Source organism: Nestor notabilis, unplaced genomic scaffold (genome assembly GCF_000696875.1).
Source record: "Nestor notabilis isolate BGI_N333 unplaced genomic scaffold, ASM69687v1 scaffold4765, whole genome shotgun sequence".
NCBI classification, from domain to species: Eukaryota; Metazoa; Chordata; class Aves; order Psittaciformes; family Psittacidae; genus Nestor; species Nestor notabilis.
In genome coordinates, this window is record NW_009929653.1 from 88,680 (window position 1) to 107,041 (window position 18,362).

At 38.4% G+C, this 18,362-nt stretch overlaps 1 protein-coding gene across 1 annotated transcript in view; it reads right to left on the reverse strand.

The window, feature by feature from the left end:
- LOC104406164 (usherin-like) overlaps window positions 1-18,362 on the reverse strand; it is a gene marked incomplete at its 5' end in the record, with an annotated part of 112,204 nt that overhangs the window by 77,711 nt on the left and 16,131 nt on the right. Inside the window, 3 exon segments of the mRNA XM_010015079.1 lie at window positions 3,703-3,924; window positions 6,875-7,043; window positions 15,385-15,583. Coding sequence (XP_010013381.1) covers window positions 3,703-3,924; window positions 6,875-7,043; window positions 15,385-15,583 — 590 coding nt within the window.

Here is an 18,362-nt window from a genome sequence, read left to right on the forward strand (position 1 = left end):
TTATCAACCTTGTTCCAGTGTGATAAATTGCTAATTACTTAATACCCTAATCAGCGTTCATTCCTTGCACAGATAAACTGTGACAGCGCCATTAATTTAAATAGTAATTTCACTTAATGGCCAGAACGGCACACCAGATTTTTATGCAGCATTTTCTGAAGACTGCATCCATCACTGCAATATTCTGACATAAAGATGTCTGACGTGCACTAACTCACTTAGGGAGAGCAGATGTTGCAGAGCAGAGTTTGGTAGTAATTCCCATAGTGCATCACTTCAGCATGAATGAGCTGCAAAGGCAGAGGTAGACAATCTTCTCAAACTGCATTGCATAGCCTCTGACCTTTGCTTAATTTATCACATGTAGCACTTGACTCCTGAACCTTGACACCTCAAATGTACAATTTTAAATATGCTCAAAAAAACCCCAACCCCAAAATAGGACCGTATAATATTGATGGATTGATTTGCCTTCTAACAATCACTTTATTCAATTGCTTAAGGATCCAGAAATTCCTATAAACCCTTGCTGAATTCAGCAAAATACAAAAATACAAACTGTTTGTTTATAAATCAGCTGGAATGTGTCTGTCGTGTTTTATATGTTTATGTTTCATAGGCACGTAATGCATTACAGCAAAAAGAAAATCCATGGGCTGGAAAAGACACTTCCTGCTAACAGTGATTTCTGTCAACAATTATTTCATGCTCATCCCGAGCAACTGAAAAAATTTACAAACATAGCTGAGTGATGAATTACTAATTTAGTAAATCTGCAAAACCAATGCTTTCAAAAGGGAAAAAATGAGTATTAAAAGGCTTTGCTTTTGGAGCCAAAATAGAGGATCAACAAAATACAGAGCCAGTGTACATTGCAAACTACTCCAAAAATCCTTGGCTTACACGTGGGTATTGCAACTATTACAGATCAGGAACCACAACAGTACAAAGCATAAGGATGGGATGTCAGGATTGTGGCATTTTACTAGCTTTATTTTTTTTTTTTTTTTTTTTGATTTAAGAGAAAATCCAAGAGTGTTTTATTTTGACATTATCCCTTATAGACAGAAATGGACAACTCTGGATAACCACAGCGCAGCAGTGGGGCTCAGGATGCGTGTATACAATGGCATCACTGCCAGCCTTTGCCAGTAGATGTCTCTATGGTCACCCCACTAAATTAGGCCAACAAGGGACGAAAAAGAAAACCTAAGAACCTGGAAATTAAAAGAGTAATGTGAGATGAACAAGACATCTCTTTTTGCAGGATAGACTCTGAAAAAAAGGTATATAATGGCACAAGAAAACGATCTATGATTAAAGCCCTTAAAACAACATTCAGTGCAAACCTGGGTCTAGATTGGGCAGACATATGCTGCTTTTCAAACTGGTTGTGCAACAAAATAAGGCTGTGCACAAGGTTTGCACTTTTAGTGACCATGTTTTTCCTGTATGACTTTTTTCCAGGAACTAAAACTCCCCCCAAAAAGCTTTAAATGGTCATTATATTTTTAACACGGCATTCATTGCCGCCTACCAAAACGAGCTGCAGAAGCGCTTCAGCTTTTGCATAAAGCCACCCCTGATACCTCTTCCCTTTCTAGACATTGAGATCAGATTTCCAGTTACCATAATCTTGCAAAGTTCTACTTATGTATTTGCCAATGATAAGTAAATTATGTTTTAATGTATTTTTTCCATTAGAATTATTATAATAATAGGGATACGGAGCTGGTAGATTTTTGAGCCTGGCTTGTGTGTTTTCATGATGTATTTAGCAAGGCTGAATTACTCTAAGAAATTAAGAAAAACCTATTGAGCATGATGTATACAATATAATAAGGAACCATAACCTACTCTATGCTTAATGCAAAAGAATATGATCTCATTTCAACTATGGTGCTAATTCATCTCTCAAACCTGCATTTGTGTTCAGCTGTATGCTGGCTTACAGCATAAAGTCCTTACAGAAAACCTGTAAGCCATGAAAAAAACAGTTTTCTTCTATAATAGCCAAAAAAATGTCATCCTGACCCATTCTCATGAAGAATGGTGTAAATGATAGAGCACTATAGCCTAAACACATTTTAAAAAGAGGGATAGAAAGGTTTTCTAAATATATATATTTAAGGAAAAAAAATGTTAACAATACATATATACTGAAATGAAGAACATAACTTTCATCCCAAGATACCTGTATTACACTCCTACACAACTCATCTGCCCAGAGAGAGCAGTAAAAACATAAACGCTACCCCAGCAGTTCTGTTCCAACAGCATCTGTTAATTCACTCCATTTATAAAATACATATTGACAAAGACAACTGAACTGGGACCAGGGAGATTTGATTTGGTGTGAGAAAGTCAATTCAATGTGATTTTGTTAAAGGGCTCCTGCAGGCAAATAAAAGAGTTTAAGTAATAAAGTACATAAAGAGATGTTTTATGAGCCAGCCCTGTCTTGTGGCAGCCACACAATGCATGGCTATGCAAGAGGGCCTTGTTCAGAGCTGATGTTGTAAGCCTGTGTAGATGCTGGAGATGAGGCACACTTAGGGATCACAGTGAGCTAAAAGCAGTGCTGTTCGATCAATGAGTCACTACTGGAAGGGAAGGATAGTAGAGAAACCCCAGAATGTGTTGCAATGTCTCTTCTCATTAGCCTTTCCTGGCAGTCAACTCAGAACTTGGGTACTTCCAATACCACAGCAGCTGAATGATCCAGAGAATGTAAAAAAAAGAAGACTGAAGATAAAGCTCATTTTTGGGGAAATGAGGAGTTCAGCCTTCAGGTCTGGATTCTCAGTTATATATAAAGATCCTTACTTGTACAACTAGAGGCTCAAACTGGCACGCACATGGTGAACGCACTGCATCACTCTTTGTACACCAAGCAGAACTGGGTATGAAACCATCATTATTTCTGTGTTTTGAAATAAGGCTCCCCTTTGAGAATGCAGTTGTTTCTGAAGTCTTTTTGTCAGGCTGAGAAAGCCTAAGGCTGATGATATATAATTTGTCTAATAACTGTGGAAAGAAAAGATACATGAAAATACCTGAATAGGGTTTGTAATAATACCTCCAATCTCTGCCACCAGCTACTCACAGAGTGCTTTATGAGGAAGTAGGGTTCAGACTGTACCTCTGAATGATGGGTTGACTTCCTGTGGTATGCAGGAGATTAATGGGATACACCAGATGAGCACGTGTCTAGTGCTAGGGATTAAGTTTTGTTAATTTTCAACAGCAGTAGCTTACCCCTATGTACATGCACAAGAGAACGGATATAGACCACCAAGCAGACTGTAGTAATCTTCAATTTCTAGGTGAGTAACCCAACATCTCCAGAGAAAATGGAAGTTCCTGCACTACAATGCATGGCAGCACAAGGCGGCCAAGTCAAATCTCTGCTCTACTCACTGAGAGGAGACTGTTCCTATTTTCTGACTGGCATAATGAAAGATCATGTACTCCTTTTGAATTTTCTTGTGTCTCTGTCCCCTGCTGGTTTTGGATGAAGGCAAGGAAGGGTTATTGAAAGCTCACCATTTTGCAGTCTATCAGAACCGGTGAGTAAAATCCAACACCATTTTAACAAACTGGCACACAGGCCTTGTATCTGAGTGTGTCACTGTTGAATGGTTGGTGACAGAAGAGATTTAGAAAGATGAAGACTGACTTCCATGAAAACTTATCACTTACCCATGAGAGGTCTGTGTGCAGTCCCTTTTTCTTCATCACCACAGCAGACCAAATCTGTGCTTATGACTTCTCCACCACAGCACTGCTGATTGAAACTGTCGTGGAGGGATCCACCACAGCAGATTTGATTGCCCGATGTGGAGTAAGGCATTCCCTGGCAACAAGAGTCACCAATTCCAACTGAAACTCTGTTTTGCTCTTCGTTAGGGCAACATACTTCTCCTGTCAATTTAAGAATACAATTAAAAGCTTCATGCATTTATTGTTCTTCAAATCCCTGAGAGGCTTTCATCTGACAGCAACAAGTTTGGGTTCACACACTAGTAGCTTCACGTACAAAATATTCCTCTTGAAGGCATGGAATCACTCAGTACATCATAATGCTATGACAGTATTATAATAATTTGTAATAATAATTAAAGAAACATGTATTCATGAATTCAGGGTCAAGACTTTGTATGATATCAAAATGCAAGCATGACAAAGACAAACTGAGAGAGCAACAAAAATACTTTCTGTACATATGATAATTGTGCAACTGAAAACCTTTAAGTGGAGGCAGCTACATAATAGAGTTTGTTCTTGCTATGACTAGCAGAACAGTCAGCCTGTTTCTCAGCAAAAAATTTCCTTGTCTCCTCCAAAATCACTGCAGTCTTGCTTTGAAGGACTAACTTACATTGTGTAAAGAGTTTTTCAGTGTTATTCAAGACTTCATCTCCCAAAGAACTTAAAGATTAAACTCACTTTAAAAATTAAAAACCACCATCACAATCAGTGGGCTTGGCTGCTACTTAAGCAAAAGCACAAGCTTTTGCAGGAAAAAAGACCTTAGGATATGCCAATTATGCCAACACATAATGGTGGGGTGGGCTGGGCTGGAGTGGGATAAACTGTGAGCTGTGAAGGGAGTAGATACTGCTATAAAGGATACAAACATTATGGTAAATGGCAATAATTTTCATTTACTGTTGTCTGTACTTGATCTCATCCAGTGTTCTCGAAGACACAGTTTTCTACTACCTTTCTGTGTTGCCATGCTGTCTGTGCTTTCATCTGGAAGGAGTAGGGGTTTTGTTCTGCTGTTGAAGATGGGTAATAGAGGTGACTAAAGTATTTGGATTCCTGATTGTTAATAAATGTGCCTGACATTTAAAACTGATTTTTCTCATCAGAAGTAATATCTGAAGTCCTTTTCTTCCAAAAGGCTGGGAATTACAGACAGAGAGCCATGCCCAAACCCAATGCAGCTTTCGTTGGGAATAAACATGTGGTGCGAGTGTAACAGATGAAGGAGGATACTGCTTTCCTTTCCCCCCACATTCCTTGCCAAAGAGGTGCCTGGGTGGTAGTAGCATTATTTGTTCTGCTGTGCTTTAAGAATCTCTCCTCCCGTTTTAATTCTGGGATGGATGTTTGCACTTCTTTGTGCGCTACCGTTTCAGAAACTGAGATTCCTGCCTTCCTAATTTGTAATCTTCATGCCTTCAGCCCAGTGTGCTTCAGCACATCTACAGCTATCAAGCTGGCCAAACAACATCTGGGAAATATGTATGCTTAGAGAGTTTCCTGTATAAATAACTTTATCAAATAAAGTCCATAATAAACAAAAAATGAGAACAATTTTTTAGAGTATAATAGATATAATCTATTTAGATACTTCAGCATATTTTCCTGCATTCTTCAGAATCTAATTTAGCTGCTACACAGAGAAAGTATTAAAACACAGAATGTAGCTTACATCTACTGGAAGTTAAACTTTTTTTTTTAAAGAACTATTAGACATAAGACACAAAGGATCAGTAACCTTCTCATTAACCTCTCAAAATGGGATCCATTCCAAGCTAGGCTTGAAAATGTTCTCTCTCTGAAAGCTACCACGCAGTCTTACCAGTTAATTGTTATCCTTATCAAAAAAATGACCTACATTAACATTTAGCTTGAGGTTATTAGCATACTTATAAAAATAAAGAAGAAAAAAGTGACCAACATTGTTCATGTTGCTGCCCTTTAGAGTACGGAAAAAGAGAATGCGGCAAGAAAAAGAAAGAGTTTAAAATCATGTTCAAACATTCAGTGCTATTCATGCCTGTGGACTGCTGACTGAACAAGAAGTACTTTCAGACATAAGACATTTTGTTTCACTGTGCTTTTCTTTCTTGATGTAAACAACATTGAGCTAGTTAACACAGACCACTGGATGGGGACAGAGGTCACGGTATAATCTCTCCATTTCAGCACATTGAGATTAATGAGGCCAGCAGAATTCTCTTTTCTGGTTCTTCCATGTGATAGCATTTTTCTGGTGACATCATGGATGGCATTCTAATATTGTGATATATGAATTACTTTTCAAAGGATCAGAACTTGGGATGTGCTGAATGTATTGGCAAAAATTCAAGCATTTCTGAGCCTAGGGAATGTGTGCCAGGCCATGAGTAATGGAAGCATTTTAGCTCCTGACCTCACAATTGCCTACAGAGAGATATATGCTCTGAACACTGCCCCCTGAAAGGGATCTCCTCCCCTCTCCCTGTCAAAAAGCCTTCAACAAACTGGAAAACCAAACTCTGGACAATAGGACACAAAGAGTTTTGGCAAACTTCCCAAACAGTTCTGAGCATAAAAGTACAATCAGCCTTATGGAAAGGATAAATTTCCATCCAAGATAATACACGTGGGATGTATTCTTTGATCTGTAACACTGCTAGAAACAAAGAGTAGACAATGGAGAAAAGAAGTAGAAGTGATGTAATCCATAATATCAAACCCAAATGCTAACAATTGTTCCACAAAAGAAATGGCTAGGAAAAATCACATGGGGTCAAGTCAAGCAGAGAACTAAACTGCACCTCTAAATTGCCTGATGGTGTTCCTGTTAAGCAGAACTGCCCTCCCCATTATGCAGCACTTACTGCAATTAAGTATAGTTTGGCATAAATTAGTTCTCTGGGAAATGACCAAATCATCAGGTTTCATCAGTTAAGCCTTTCTTGTATAAACAGAGTGCAGTTTTCTCTGCTTATCCCATTGAACACAAGTCTCAAAGACACCTAGGAATCTTGACAAATCCCCCATTTATTGCTGTGTTTTCATTCTCCTTGGTTTAACAGACACATCAACTTTGTTCTTTTGTTTTTCTTTCAAGCACTGGAAAGGAGTTGTCTCTTACCTGCTGATACCTTAGTGTAATAACCACCACAGCACTGATGTTTCGGTTGCACAGCATGTATCTGACCACCACAGCAAACCCCTGGTGAATCAAGAATAAATGGAATGTACTTGTCCTCACAGCATTGGAAGCCAGGTTTATTGTCGTGCAGAATCCCATTACAGCATACCTAGAAGTAGTTAAAGAAATAGCTGTAAGGCAGTATCTGTTAAACAGAACATAATGTGTTCTCTGGCAAAACAACATATACAAAAACATGTACAACACACCCGAGTACAGACACTAATATGACTGCAGTCAAAATGTAAGTTGGCTAAAACCCTGTGCCCTCCAGCATTATCAGGCTTCAATAAACTAGTGTGTATCTGACAGAATGCTGCTATTTTGTGGCCTTCAACCGTACTGCACCTTAATAAAATAGTCCATTAATATGAATCATCTTCATATGCCTCGCAGGCTGTTTGAGTCTCTCAATGTGGAGTATTGCAATATGTTGATATAATTTACCATCGCCTCACCCTTTTCATTTATCCCCAATTCCCATTTATTTATTTATTTATGGTAAAACATGTCACCTGAAACCCGTAAAACTTAAAAATCAGTATTTCCCAATATGAGCTCATGGTTTTTCTTTTGCATAAAAATAACTGGATTTTACTTCTTATAGCACACGATCACTTATTTATGACCACGGTTCTTCAGTCAATGTGATCTCAAGAGAATAGTATTTATATAAGGGTTCTTTTTTTTTTTCTTTTTTTCAAAATAAAATTTACATGGAAATGAATTTTGAAAAGGCCTTTTAACTGTGGGCTTCTTTCGAGGTGCTGTCGAGAAAATGATACGCCTGAACAATCAAATAATTATTTGTACACTTACTCCTGTGTCGATGGAGCGGCACACGGTGTACACAGCAAATCATATAGACCAGCCAGTGAAATCATTGTAAAAACTCTAAACCCAGAACCTACACTCAGGGCAACTTGTGTTAGCCAGGAGGATGCCTCCTACAGCTAGACAAAGAGCAGAGTTACTCCTTTGTTTTCTTCTGACACAGAGCACTTCCACCCCTGAGTTTAACCACATTACAAATCAGGTTATTTTAGCAGCAAAGAAAGAAAGTGTTCCTCTGGAAGGACTTTTTGTTTCTCTGGGTATTTGAATTACTAGCTGACAAAAAGAAAAAGTTTAAAAATGTCTATCACTATGCTCAGGATAGCTAACTTTTATTAGTTATAATGTTAACACAAATACATGCCTATAAAAAAATGTCTATCACTATGCTCAGGACAGCTAACTTGTATTACAGTTATAATGTTAACACAAATACATGCCTATAGATAACAGTCTTACTTTTCTTAAGTCAGAAACGAATTCTTTCTGACTTCAGAAAGATGATGCTTTGTTTTACTCTTTCCAATGGCCTTTACGCAACCACCCTTGGGAGTATTAGGTTAAGTTCTGAAGTTAGAATTTAACTACATAAACAATACGCAACCCAAAGTTAACAAGAGATAGGGCAGAAGGTATTCTTGTTTTCTCATTATATTTGCAGGTCTTATAACCTTATATGCTTTGAATTGCCACACAGCTTTCTGCTTTTCCAGCACACATTCTCGTTCAGCATCTGTTTTACACTACCAATGTAGCCGAATTTAGTCATTTTCTCTTCAGGAATTTTGAGTCTCTGTAGACCTTATTATATTATTTTGCTGTCCACCTTGTCACTGGTAATATAATCCAATCTATGAATTTAATTAACTTACTGTTCTTTCTTCCAGATCATTAGTTAAGATGTCAAATAAAACTCTGCTTTACACCTCTTCTCTGCTTCCTACCTTTTGGATATCGTTTTATGACTGGCACACACTTCAGGCTGAGTTTTTCTTCATTTACACTTGGCTCCAAAGCAACCTAGATGATTACCTAGTCTCGCTGTATTTCCAAGTCATTTAAAGGCATTCTTAAAAATACCAAAATAGGGTAGTTTGTGTCACTGTCCTCAGAATAGATCACATTTAGCAACAATTCTTGACATTTGTAAAAAATAGCCTCTGACCTGTCCTTTTTGCTGCATCCTGAGCTTGAGATGACACGCTGTACCTGCCTGTATGAGGCCAAATCCATGTTGCTTACACATTCGTGGTCCCAACTTGTGTGCCCCTTGGGACTGTGTCTCCCTCTGTGATCTGTCTAGCCCAATTTCTCTTCTTTTCATGGCTTTCATTTGTCATGCCTGTACTGTTTCCTTCTTTACAGTGATGCACACCACCCAAATTTCATGTCTTTCTATCTTTCGGCTAAAGAAGCTCACACATTGTTGGGCATTATCCAGGCTGAAACGCCTGAGTAACCATTTTGCTTTCCATGTGAAACATCAGGTTTAAGAAATGCTGCTTCTTTTCTGAATCCTTAGTAGAAACAGCTGCTCTGCGTATTTCACACAGACATTGGGAGTGCCATTTTAGTACTAACTCTAAATCAGTCTGGTTGGAACATTATTAGTAAGATTGCATTATTACTGATGATACTCTCCTTTTCCTCCTGAATTCCCTCAGAAAATCCCCAGTTGATAACCCAGGCTTTTTACAATGGCAGCAGCAGCAGCCACTTTTCCTTGTTAAAAATTATTTAAGCTCCTTTCCCAATACCCTATAGACAGTTTCCAAAAAGGGGTCCAGTTAGCTCTAAAACACATTCAGACTCTCATCTGGCACTACCAATTGATGAGGTTGGTGCTATTATTATGTAGCTCCACAACATCCTCTGTAGTCGGCTGTAAATTGTTAAATAACACTTTTTTGGCAGTCCTCTAAAGATGGTTAGTTTCTATTTGCATTGATATTCAGCCTGCATTATCAATCCATAAAATAAAATGCATTCAAGTAATGCTAAAATTATGTCATAGACAAAGAAGAAAAGCAGATGGATTGAAAGTTATAGTGGCAAAAGGTTATGATTATCTCATCCTCTTAGATCTAAAAGTGACAGTCCCATCTGGATGGTGTTAGTATGTAGATGAAAGCAGAAGCCTTGTAGCAATCAAGATACAGTGACACCATCATTTTAGGCAGGCTGGAGATCTCACGCTTGTACAGAGGGTTGAATGCTTGCCACGTGCTTGCTAACCAGAAGATCTTTACTATCTGTGGAGATGATACAAGACGTTCATCCTTATTAGATGTTAGACTGAGTTACTCACAAATCACTCCTGTATTTCTCCTCCCATCCAAGCCCATAGAGGAACTCTGGCCCAGGAGCAGAGGGATTGGGAAGGGCTGAGCATAAAGAAAGGCTTATTACAATACCTGAGAAAGGCCCAGTCAGCCATGACACTAGCACAGAGTAACGAGATATCAAATCTGGCAGGCAGGATTACACAACATTTTAACGTGTTTTAAAAATACTCTAAACTTACCTATGCCACTCTCTTTTAATTAAAATTGTGTCATCCCCAATCCCTCTGCTTGCTGAAGACTTTGCTAAAGGATATTATCTGGCCCTGTGGACACATGCCAGTTGAGCTAGGACTGATTTACTCAACTAAACAGATGTGCTAGGCAGCCATGTTTATCCTTCTTGTCAAACGCTTGCTGCCAGAGCCACTTTGTGGAATAGCAATTCACAAAACACTCTAAGGAATTCCTATTAGCTACAGGAGTTCATTAAAAATTTCTGCCTGTGGAGCAAACACCAGAGTAATGATTGACCCATCATGTTCTCATGTGAGAGGGAATATTTTAAATTAGCAAGGCTCATTCTGGTTTATTTAAATTACCTCTGAATCTATGCAGACACCCTTTTTTCCAAGAGTACTTACTGACCCACTTCTCTTGTCAAACTGCTGTTCTCTTTTGGTGATTGGAACAGCCTGAGATCTAAAATCCATAAGCAGAAATTACTGTTATTCTGTTACAAATTGCTATATATTATCTTACCGAGTTTCATCTCCTGTCTTTCAGGTGTGTTACAACACACACTGTACATGAAGTGTGCTCTTTTCGAAGGTTTTCTAAGCCTGAAGGAACTTGGAAGAATTTGCAAAATATTGCTAGCACTAATAGTAAATTTTGCATAAATATTGATGGAATATCCTTCACCAGTGTCAAGGTATGTTAGTTTTCACTCCCGAAAATCATGCCTTTGAGGGCAGCTATCAGTCCACTATTTTGCTCCTCCTCTCCTTAAAGAGAAGAGTCCTGCTGGTGTTTTTAACAAATGGCACATGTTGATTACAATGAGTAAAGAGGTAAGCCTGTACTCCCCAGTAACGTCACAGTTATGCTTGATTAGTTCATTAACTGCAGATTTATACAGTTTGTTGCTACTGAAAATAAAAAGGGCTGAAGTTGTCTCAACACTTTAGTCAGGACCCTTTTAACTGTGGATGTTCATGCTCATGATCCATTGTGCAGAGAAATTATTGGCCTTTATGCCACTGTTTTAATTACTTCTTTTACTGTACCTGTCTCATTATTTTCAGTGTTCACCTCAGGATGCCAGTAACAGCAGAAGGACAGTTTGAGAGCTACATGGGTAATACAGGAATGCTTTCCCCATCACTACTGAGATTATGGTCCCTGACAGCAGAAGCTAGGGTACATTCTCTTGTTAATTGATGTGCGCCTCTGCAGTCCCCATGGTATGAGCTCTGTAAGCTGATGTCTGTTTCGAGATTTCAAATATGGGTAGAGTTATGGATCACACCTTACTGAAAACAGCTATGAAAAGACTGTAACTTTTGCCAGCTTGGAAACACCCAAGCAGAACAGGTCTGTTACTGTCAGGACATGGGGACCCTCCTGGCACCTGACAAAATTAAACAAAAGTGCATTCTCAGCTTTTCTCCAAAACTACCCACAAAACCTTTTCCAAATTCCTTCTGCACTCAAGAATTATAACTCCATGTTATAGATGAGATATAGTTCTCTAGAAACAGAACTCCATGTCCAATTACAAAGAGGGTAAGGATACTCCAGGGCAAGGATACCAGGCATAGCACTGCTAGCTTTAGTTAAAATAACAACGGTTTCTAATGCTGGAGCAGAAAACTAGATAACTAGAAAAAGAAGTAGGGATCTGATGCAATGATTATTTAGGATAGTGGGAATCTTTTTTTGGTCTACATTAGGCTTAATATCAGGCCCACATGATCCCATGAATGTGCATGTACATAGATCCCTTGTAGTGAAAAGGTCATTTGTTGTTTTACAGATTCCCAGGACAGCTCTGAGCAAGTTAGTTTATTTACCCAGCACAGTGTGATGCACAGATACTAACCTGGATCCCAAATGCAGCACACACATACCAGTGCAATGCTGCACCCAGGCTGTTCAGCACCTTCTGCTATGTAACTTGCACAGCTTAGCCAAGGTTACTTGAAGACTATCTGCATCCTGCTCTGCTGCACTGTGAAAACACCCCCTTATATTCCTGTTACAGAAACACTTTGGTTGCTATGGATGGAATGGATCATATTTTGGTGATTTCTTACCTAAGAAGAAATTATAATATCCCTCTTTCTGCAGTGCCTTGCAATAGCGAGCTGATGATGCCAAATGTAAGCCATAAATCCATAAAGAAATATTAATAAATAACCCAAGATGTATCTCCAAAATGTATTTGTATAAAAGACCTGGTTTTCCTCTCACTTTATATTCCTGAAATGAAGGAAGCTGTAAGAAGAAAATTAGACTCATTGTGTCCTTGTATATAAGGTTCAATAAATGACCTGAGCAAAAATGAGAACTCCACAACAAAAAAATTATTACTCTGGATCTGAATATTGCTTAAGTTGCTCAGTGGCATTCCTTTGTATTTGGCTGTGTAATTAATGTATGGTAAATAGGCCAGGTTGGATGGGGCTTTGAACCTGGTCTGGTGGAAGGTGTCCCTGCCTATGGTGGGGAGGTTGGAACTAGATGATCTTAAGGTCACTTCCAACCCAAACCATTCGATGATTCTATGAATAGCAGCTAGCATTGTGAGGAGAGTTTTTCTTTTGAGAACAAGCATATGCTGGTCAGTGTGGCTTTTCTTCACTTCTGTGCAGTAGACTGTTGAATATAGGATACACATATACTAGCATAGAATCATAGAATTGACTAGGTTGGAAAAGACCCTCAAGATCATCAAGTCCAACCATTCCCCAGCACTGCCAAGCCCACACGAAAACATGTCACCGAGGGCCTCGTCTACACGGTGTGTGAACACTTCCAGGGACAGTGATTCCACAGCTTTCCTGGGAAGCCTGTTCTAGTACCATAAATGCTGCCATAGACTGACAGTGAACTCTATAAATGTGTGACAGAGATCTGCCACATAAGGCCTTAAGCTGTCGCTGTCACACATTCCAGTTTAAGAGAAACATGGATGTGCCAGGAGCTCTGTAGGTATCTCTTACAAGCATTTTGGATGCCTAGTGCGGATACATGTAGCAAACCAGACAAAGTACTGGGAGGGGAATTCTAATCAATTCATCCACAAAAATTAATCCCAGGTCATTTTATGTATGAGTGCTTCAGTTTCCTGTGGACCTTCTGGTCGTTTTTTATATAGCCATTACTTAGCAAATAGCACCCACCCCTAACCACAGACTGTGAGAATACAGGGAGACCATTATAACAAAACAATGCAAAATTAATTAGAAAAAGTTAGAAAGTCAGGAAGCTGTAAAAATAAATGGACACTCTCCAAGCTCAAAGATACCATAAACGCACAAAGGCTGAAAAAACAAAAACGGAGAAGAAAATGTCTAAAATTAATATAATACAAATTTAACTCATAAACATTCAAAGATCTACTAAAAAATCTACCAAGCCAAAACCCTGAAATAAGTAAATTTACCTTTTAGAACAAAGGAATGCCCATATTTGACTTGCAAGGTTTCAGAATTACATACATTTAGCATAGTACTGCTTTCAAGGGAACTCAAAAGCTAAAGCTGTGTTGGCTGGAATGATTTCTATTTTAATCTGGACCCCTCAAATAACTTGCTCCCTTAATTACTGTCTTGTCTGACAGGGAATCTGGTGAATAAATATTGTTTACTTTAGTCACAGAACATGCGATGATGCGTTTGACAAATAGGGACACTATTCCATTACATTAAATCTTACTTTCAAACTAAGAGTTTTCTACCTCATTTGTCAATAAAAACCATTACAGATTCCCGCTACGCTATTGATCCAAGTCCTAAACAGGAACTCGTATGAAGATTAACCTGAAAATAGCCATAATTTAAAAATATATCTGACAAATCACAATGGATCCCATTCAGGGCTGCTCCTCATTGTCATGTAACAGCCACCCACTTGTAGCTGAATCTAAATAGATCTTCTGTACTGGAGAATATGGTCATTAACCATTTAGCCGAGGAAGAATTTAAGGGCAGGGGGGGAACCAACAGCAAGTCATGTTAATAACTGCTATTTGCCATGCAGGCTTTGAGGACTGATTCCTCACGCAGTGAGGAGCTTTCTAGTTTTACTGGTGTTTTGAAATACTGCATACACCTGGAGAATTTCCTATGGCCTCTAAGTGGTCCAATGCAATCACTTTATGCCAAAGGAGCCACATGAACTACCACCACGTGCTCCACAGAATACTTAAGCTGGCAAAAAATCTCCTCTAGTAGTTTACAGTGTGTGACCTACGACACGCAGCTGAGCAAAACTGATTGTTCCAAGTGGGATGCAAAAGTACACACAGAGATTTGCCAGCTGAGTTAAGATCTAAATACACATACACCCACTATGTAATTTGTCATAATGGGATTGGATCAGTGGATTCAAGTGGTTGATACTGAAGTTCCATTTCTCAAACTCCCATTACACGTGGCTTGTGAGATTTACTTTGAATCAGATACAGCCCGATTCCTTGGGATGAACATCTGCCATTACACATATGGAACAAAGCTTTACAAAGGGAAGAAACTTCAGATGCATCTTTGTAAAGTGAGCTGGTGCACAGGGTGGTTGGGAACATAAAGTTCCCCATCCAGAGCTAGAGCATATTTGAAGGGGTTTTGACACACGGGTTCTGGCTTAGCTTCTTGTGCAAGGGATTTAGTTTGCATGTATTAAAACCACTTCTACCCTGAACCAACATGTAGTAAATGAAAACAATCTGGGGATTCATTTCAGAACTGCACTATTGGTCCAAACCAAAATGCTAATGCAAGACATATTCATAAATGCTAATCAATTCCTTTCTTCTGAAAGAAGAAAGAATGACAACACTCACAGGTTTAAGACAACAGAATTACTTGTCATCAGTAGACTCACATATGCTGCTGGAGTTATTTGTACAGATATCCCTGTGATGAGCTCAAACATCTATATTTCTTCTAAAAAAGTTTCAAGATATGTATCAAAGCCTTGACTTTAAAATACCAAAAGAAGCAGAATCCTCTACTTCCCTTCCTCTGATAACTACAGGTTTGGTTTACACACTTCTTCCCAAAAAGTATAATGTTTCATTACATCACTAACTTAAGAATATATATGTACCTTCAGCTCTGGATGGTAACAGACTTCTCCACAGATATTTTCATGCTTTTTACATTCTAACGAGATGCACATGCTATTACTTTTGCTGTTCCTTGGAGCCTTTGATGGGGTACACCTCTGCCACGCTTTACGTAAGAGTTCATATCCCAGGATAATGCCATTTGGCTGCCCTGGTGATGCCCAGTTGATTTGAAGAGATCTACAATAAGCAAAAAATTAACATCTGTTAAATAATTGAAAGCATTTGTGCTTCTATGGATATTTACATTAAAGGATTAGCATATAGTAGTTCCATTTTATACTAGTTCACCCAGAGTGCATTATTTTGAAGTGCCCAAAATATTCCTTTGGCTGGTGAATTTCACAGCTGTTTTAATAACCAAAAGGTGTAAAAGTTTTTTAGAAAAGGGTCAATATGTGCAAATACTCTGGGAAAACAAATCACACATGCAATCAAAATCCTTACAGGTTGCTACTCAAAAGATATCTCATTCATACTTCTGGAAACTTATGTGTAATAAACTAGCACTTTACTCTTTCCTATAGCAAACGTGTACATGAAGTATTGTCAGGGCAATTCAAACATGAACCTAGTAAAGGATGAGCAGCTGGGGGGGCAAAAGACCACCCTCTGACCTCTGAGCTGTCGTTAGTGCAGCTTGTGCTCAGCCACCATTTAAAGCAGAGCTGTGTTCATCTTGCCTTTTCCCTGCCTTCAGAAACATTATATGAAAAAGTGAATGTTACTTTGAACTGTATTCTTCAACACAGAATTAAGAGAACTCATCACAGCACCAGTAACCAGTAACTTCTCTTCTGTGCTTAGGCATTGCCATTGACGTAAAACTAGAAGTAAAAAATGCAAGTGTTATCACACTTAAGAAGGCTCAAGACTTCTAACTTTGAGTGCAAAAGCATGACTACAGCAGCCCACAAGAGACTGTCTGTGAAACAAAATTCTGCTGTTGATTTCAGGTTTGACATCAGACCATCACCAGTTTAAGGAAGAAAGTATCTTAAGAGAAAAATCATGTTAAATTGTAGCATGCCTGTTACTACTAAAAATCTGCAGGTATTTGCTCCAAAATCTCACTTAATATTACAATTACAACAAAAAAGGCAAAAAGGACATTTAAAACAGAAATTTGCTTTCTTATAATACACTCATTTTACATTGGTATTTCAAACTTCATTTCTTGCTTAATCACTCTGGAATGTTGCATAAGACACAAATTTCTTTCACTATGGCTCTCTTCGGCCAGAAAGAAGGAGATCCCACTGCTATATGTAAATCAATATGAGGACCAACAACATTGCATAGCATATACTTAGGCTCCAAGTACCTCTTAATCTCCATGTCCCAATTACACTGCCACTGTCAGAATGCCAGTGACATCATAAATTAGCATTAATTTAAAGTGAATATGTTACAGTGAAACAGCAGCTGCTGAGATAAACTTTGACATCTTTACAGAATAAAAATATCTGAGCTATTATTTCACTTCCTTGAGGTACAAACAGAGGAATACACACCACAATAAGCCTTTGCAGAACAGGAATTAATGTCACCTGTGAGGGAATAACTTCATAGGTGACTTGTAGAGTCACCATTTTCATTCCAAGATCTTCATCTGAGCCACCGATTTAATTCCATATTCTATGCATGGCTATTTTGCATTCATCATATACTCTACCACATGCTCATGAACACACATACACACATGTATACGTTTAAATAATGTCATGGGACCCAACTTAAAAATATGAAAGCAAAAAAATATACTATATAAACTTCACAAAAAAAAGGCAAAAAGAAAAGAAAGGTACTACTTCAACCTTTATAAATGCCATTTGAGCTCTGTCCTGGTCTTTACACAGTATAAATCACAGGAGCAAAGAAAGAATTCCCAGCCATATTTTTTAATTATTTGCTTTTTGCAGGTTTCATTCAGACCCTCAAGGGTGTATTTACAGAACATTGTGCTAGTTTTTGCAGTTTTGCAAGTCATATTTTTCTCTAACATAATTTCAAATTAAGCCTATGTATTGATGCAATGATTTGAACATTCTGCCTTTTCTGCAGTGCTCAGCAGGTATTTCTTTCTTTTAACAAGCAATCACTTTATTATTATTCAATTTATAGATAAACATTTGGGGCAGACACAGCAAAGCTATAGCTGCACAAGAAAACTACATGGCATGGGAGCTCACTGACCAGTGCCACCGAAAGGGTAAAACTCTGCATCATCTTCCAGTAACAACCCACAGATAAGCAAACTCCTTCACAGTCTTATGAATGTTTCAGTTATGTCTACACCTTCTGATGTTCCCCACACATGGCAAACTGTGTTTGTACTGGGAAGTGTCCACAGCCTGAACTACAGAAGTAGACTTAAAAATTCTAGGCGTAGATGACTCTAGAAAACCTGGTGTCTAAAGTATAATCCTTTTCTACCCAGAGAGAACTTCAAGCGTGTGTAACTTCTGATAGTTCAAGTGCTGGGTGACTGTTGTCAGTGTGGTGAAAATAGTGAAGTGGGGCTCCCTAGAAAAGGCAGCTGAACCAGAAACAAACAGCTTCACACTACAAGGTCCACGAGGCACTGCAGCACTTCCAGAAGATAAAGACCAATTTAAAATGGATCCACAAAGGTGTATTTGCTTCTGGTGCAACAAGAGTAAACTGAAATCCTATGGCTCAAGCATGTGATGATAATTCATTCCAGCATTTCCATGTAGATTTTTTCTTCTATCCATGAAAAATATCAGTATTTCAGAGTTTTGATATCACATCAGATACATTTTGGTAAACCAGACTTTGGAAATAACACTCTGGGTTTTGCCTGATTCAAGTATCACCAGCTTCAACTGTCCATGAGTCATGAAAAGAACTCTTCGTTATTTTTTTTCCTCCACACAGTAGTAAAGGTTTAATTATGAAGATTAAAATATAACAAGGCCTCACTTCTGAGTCTTGA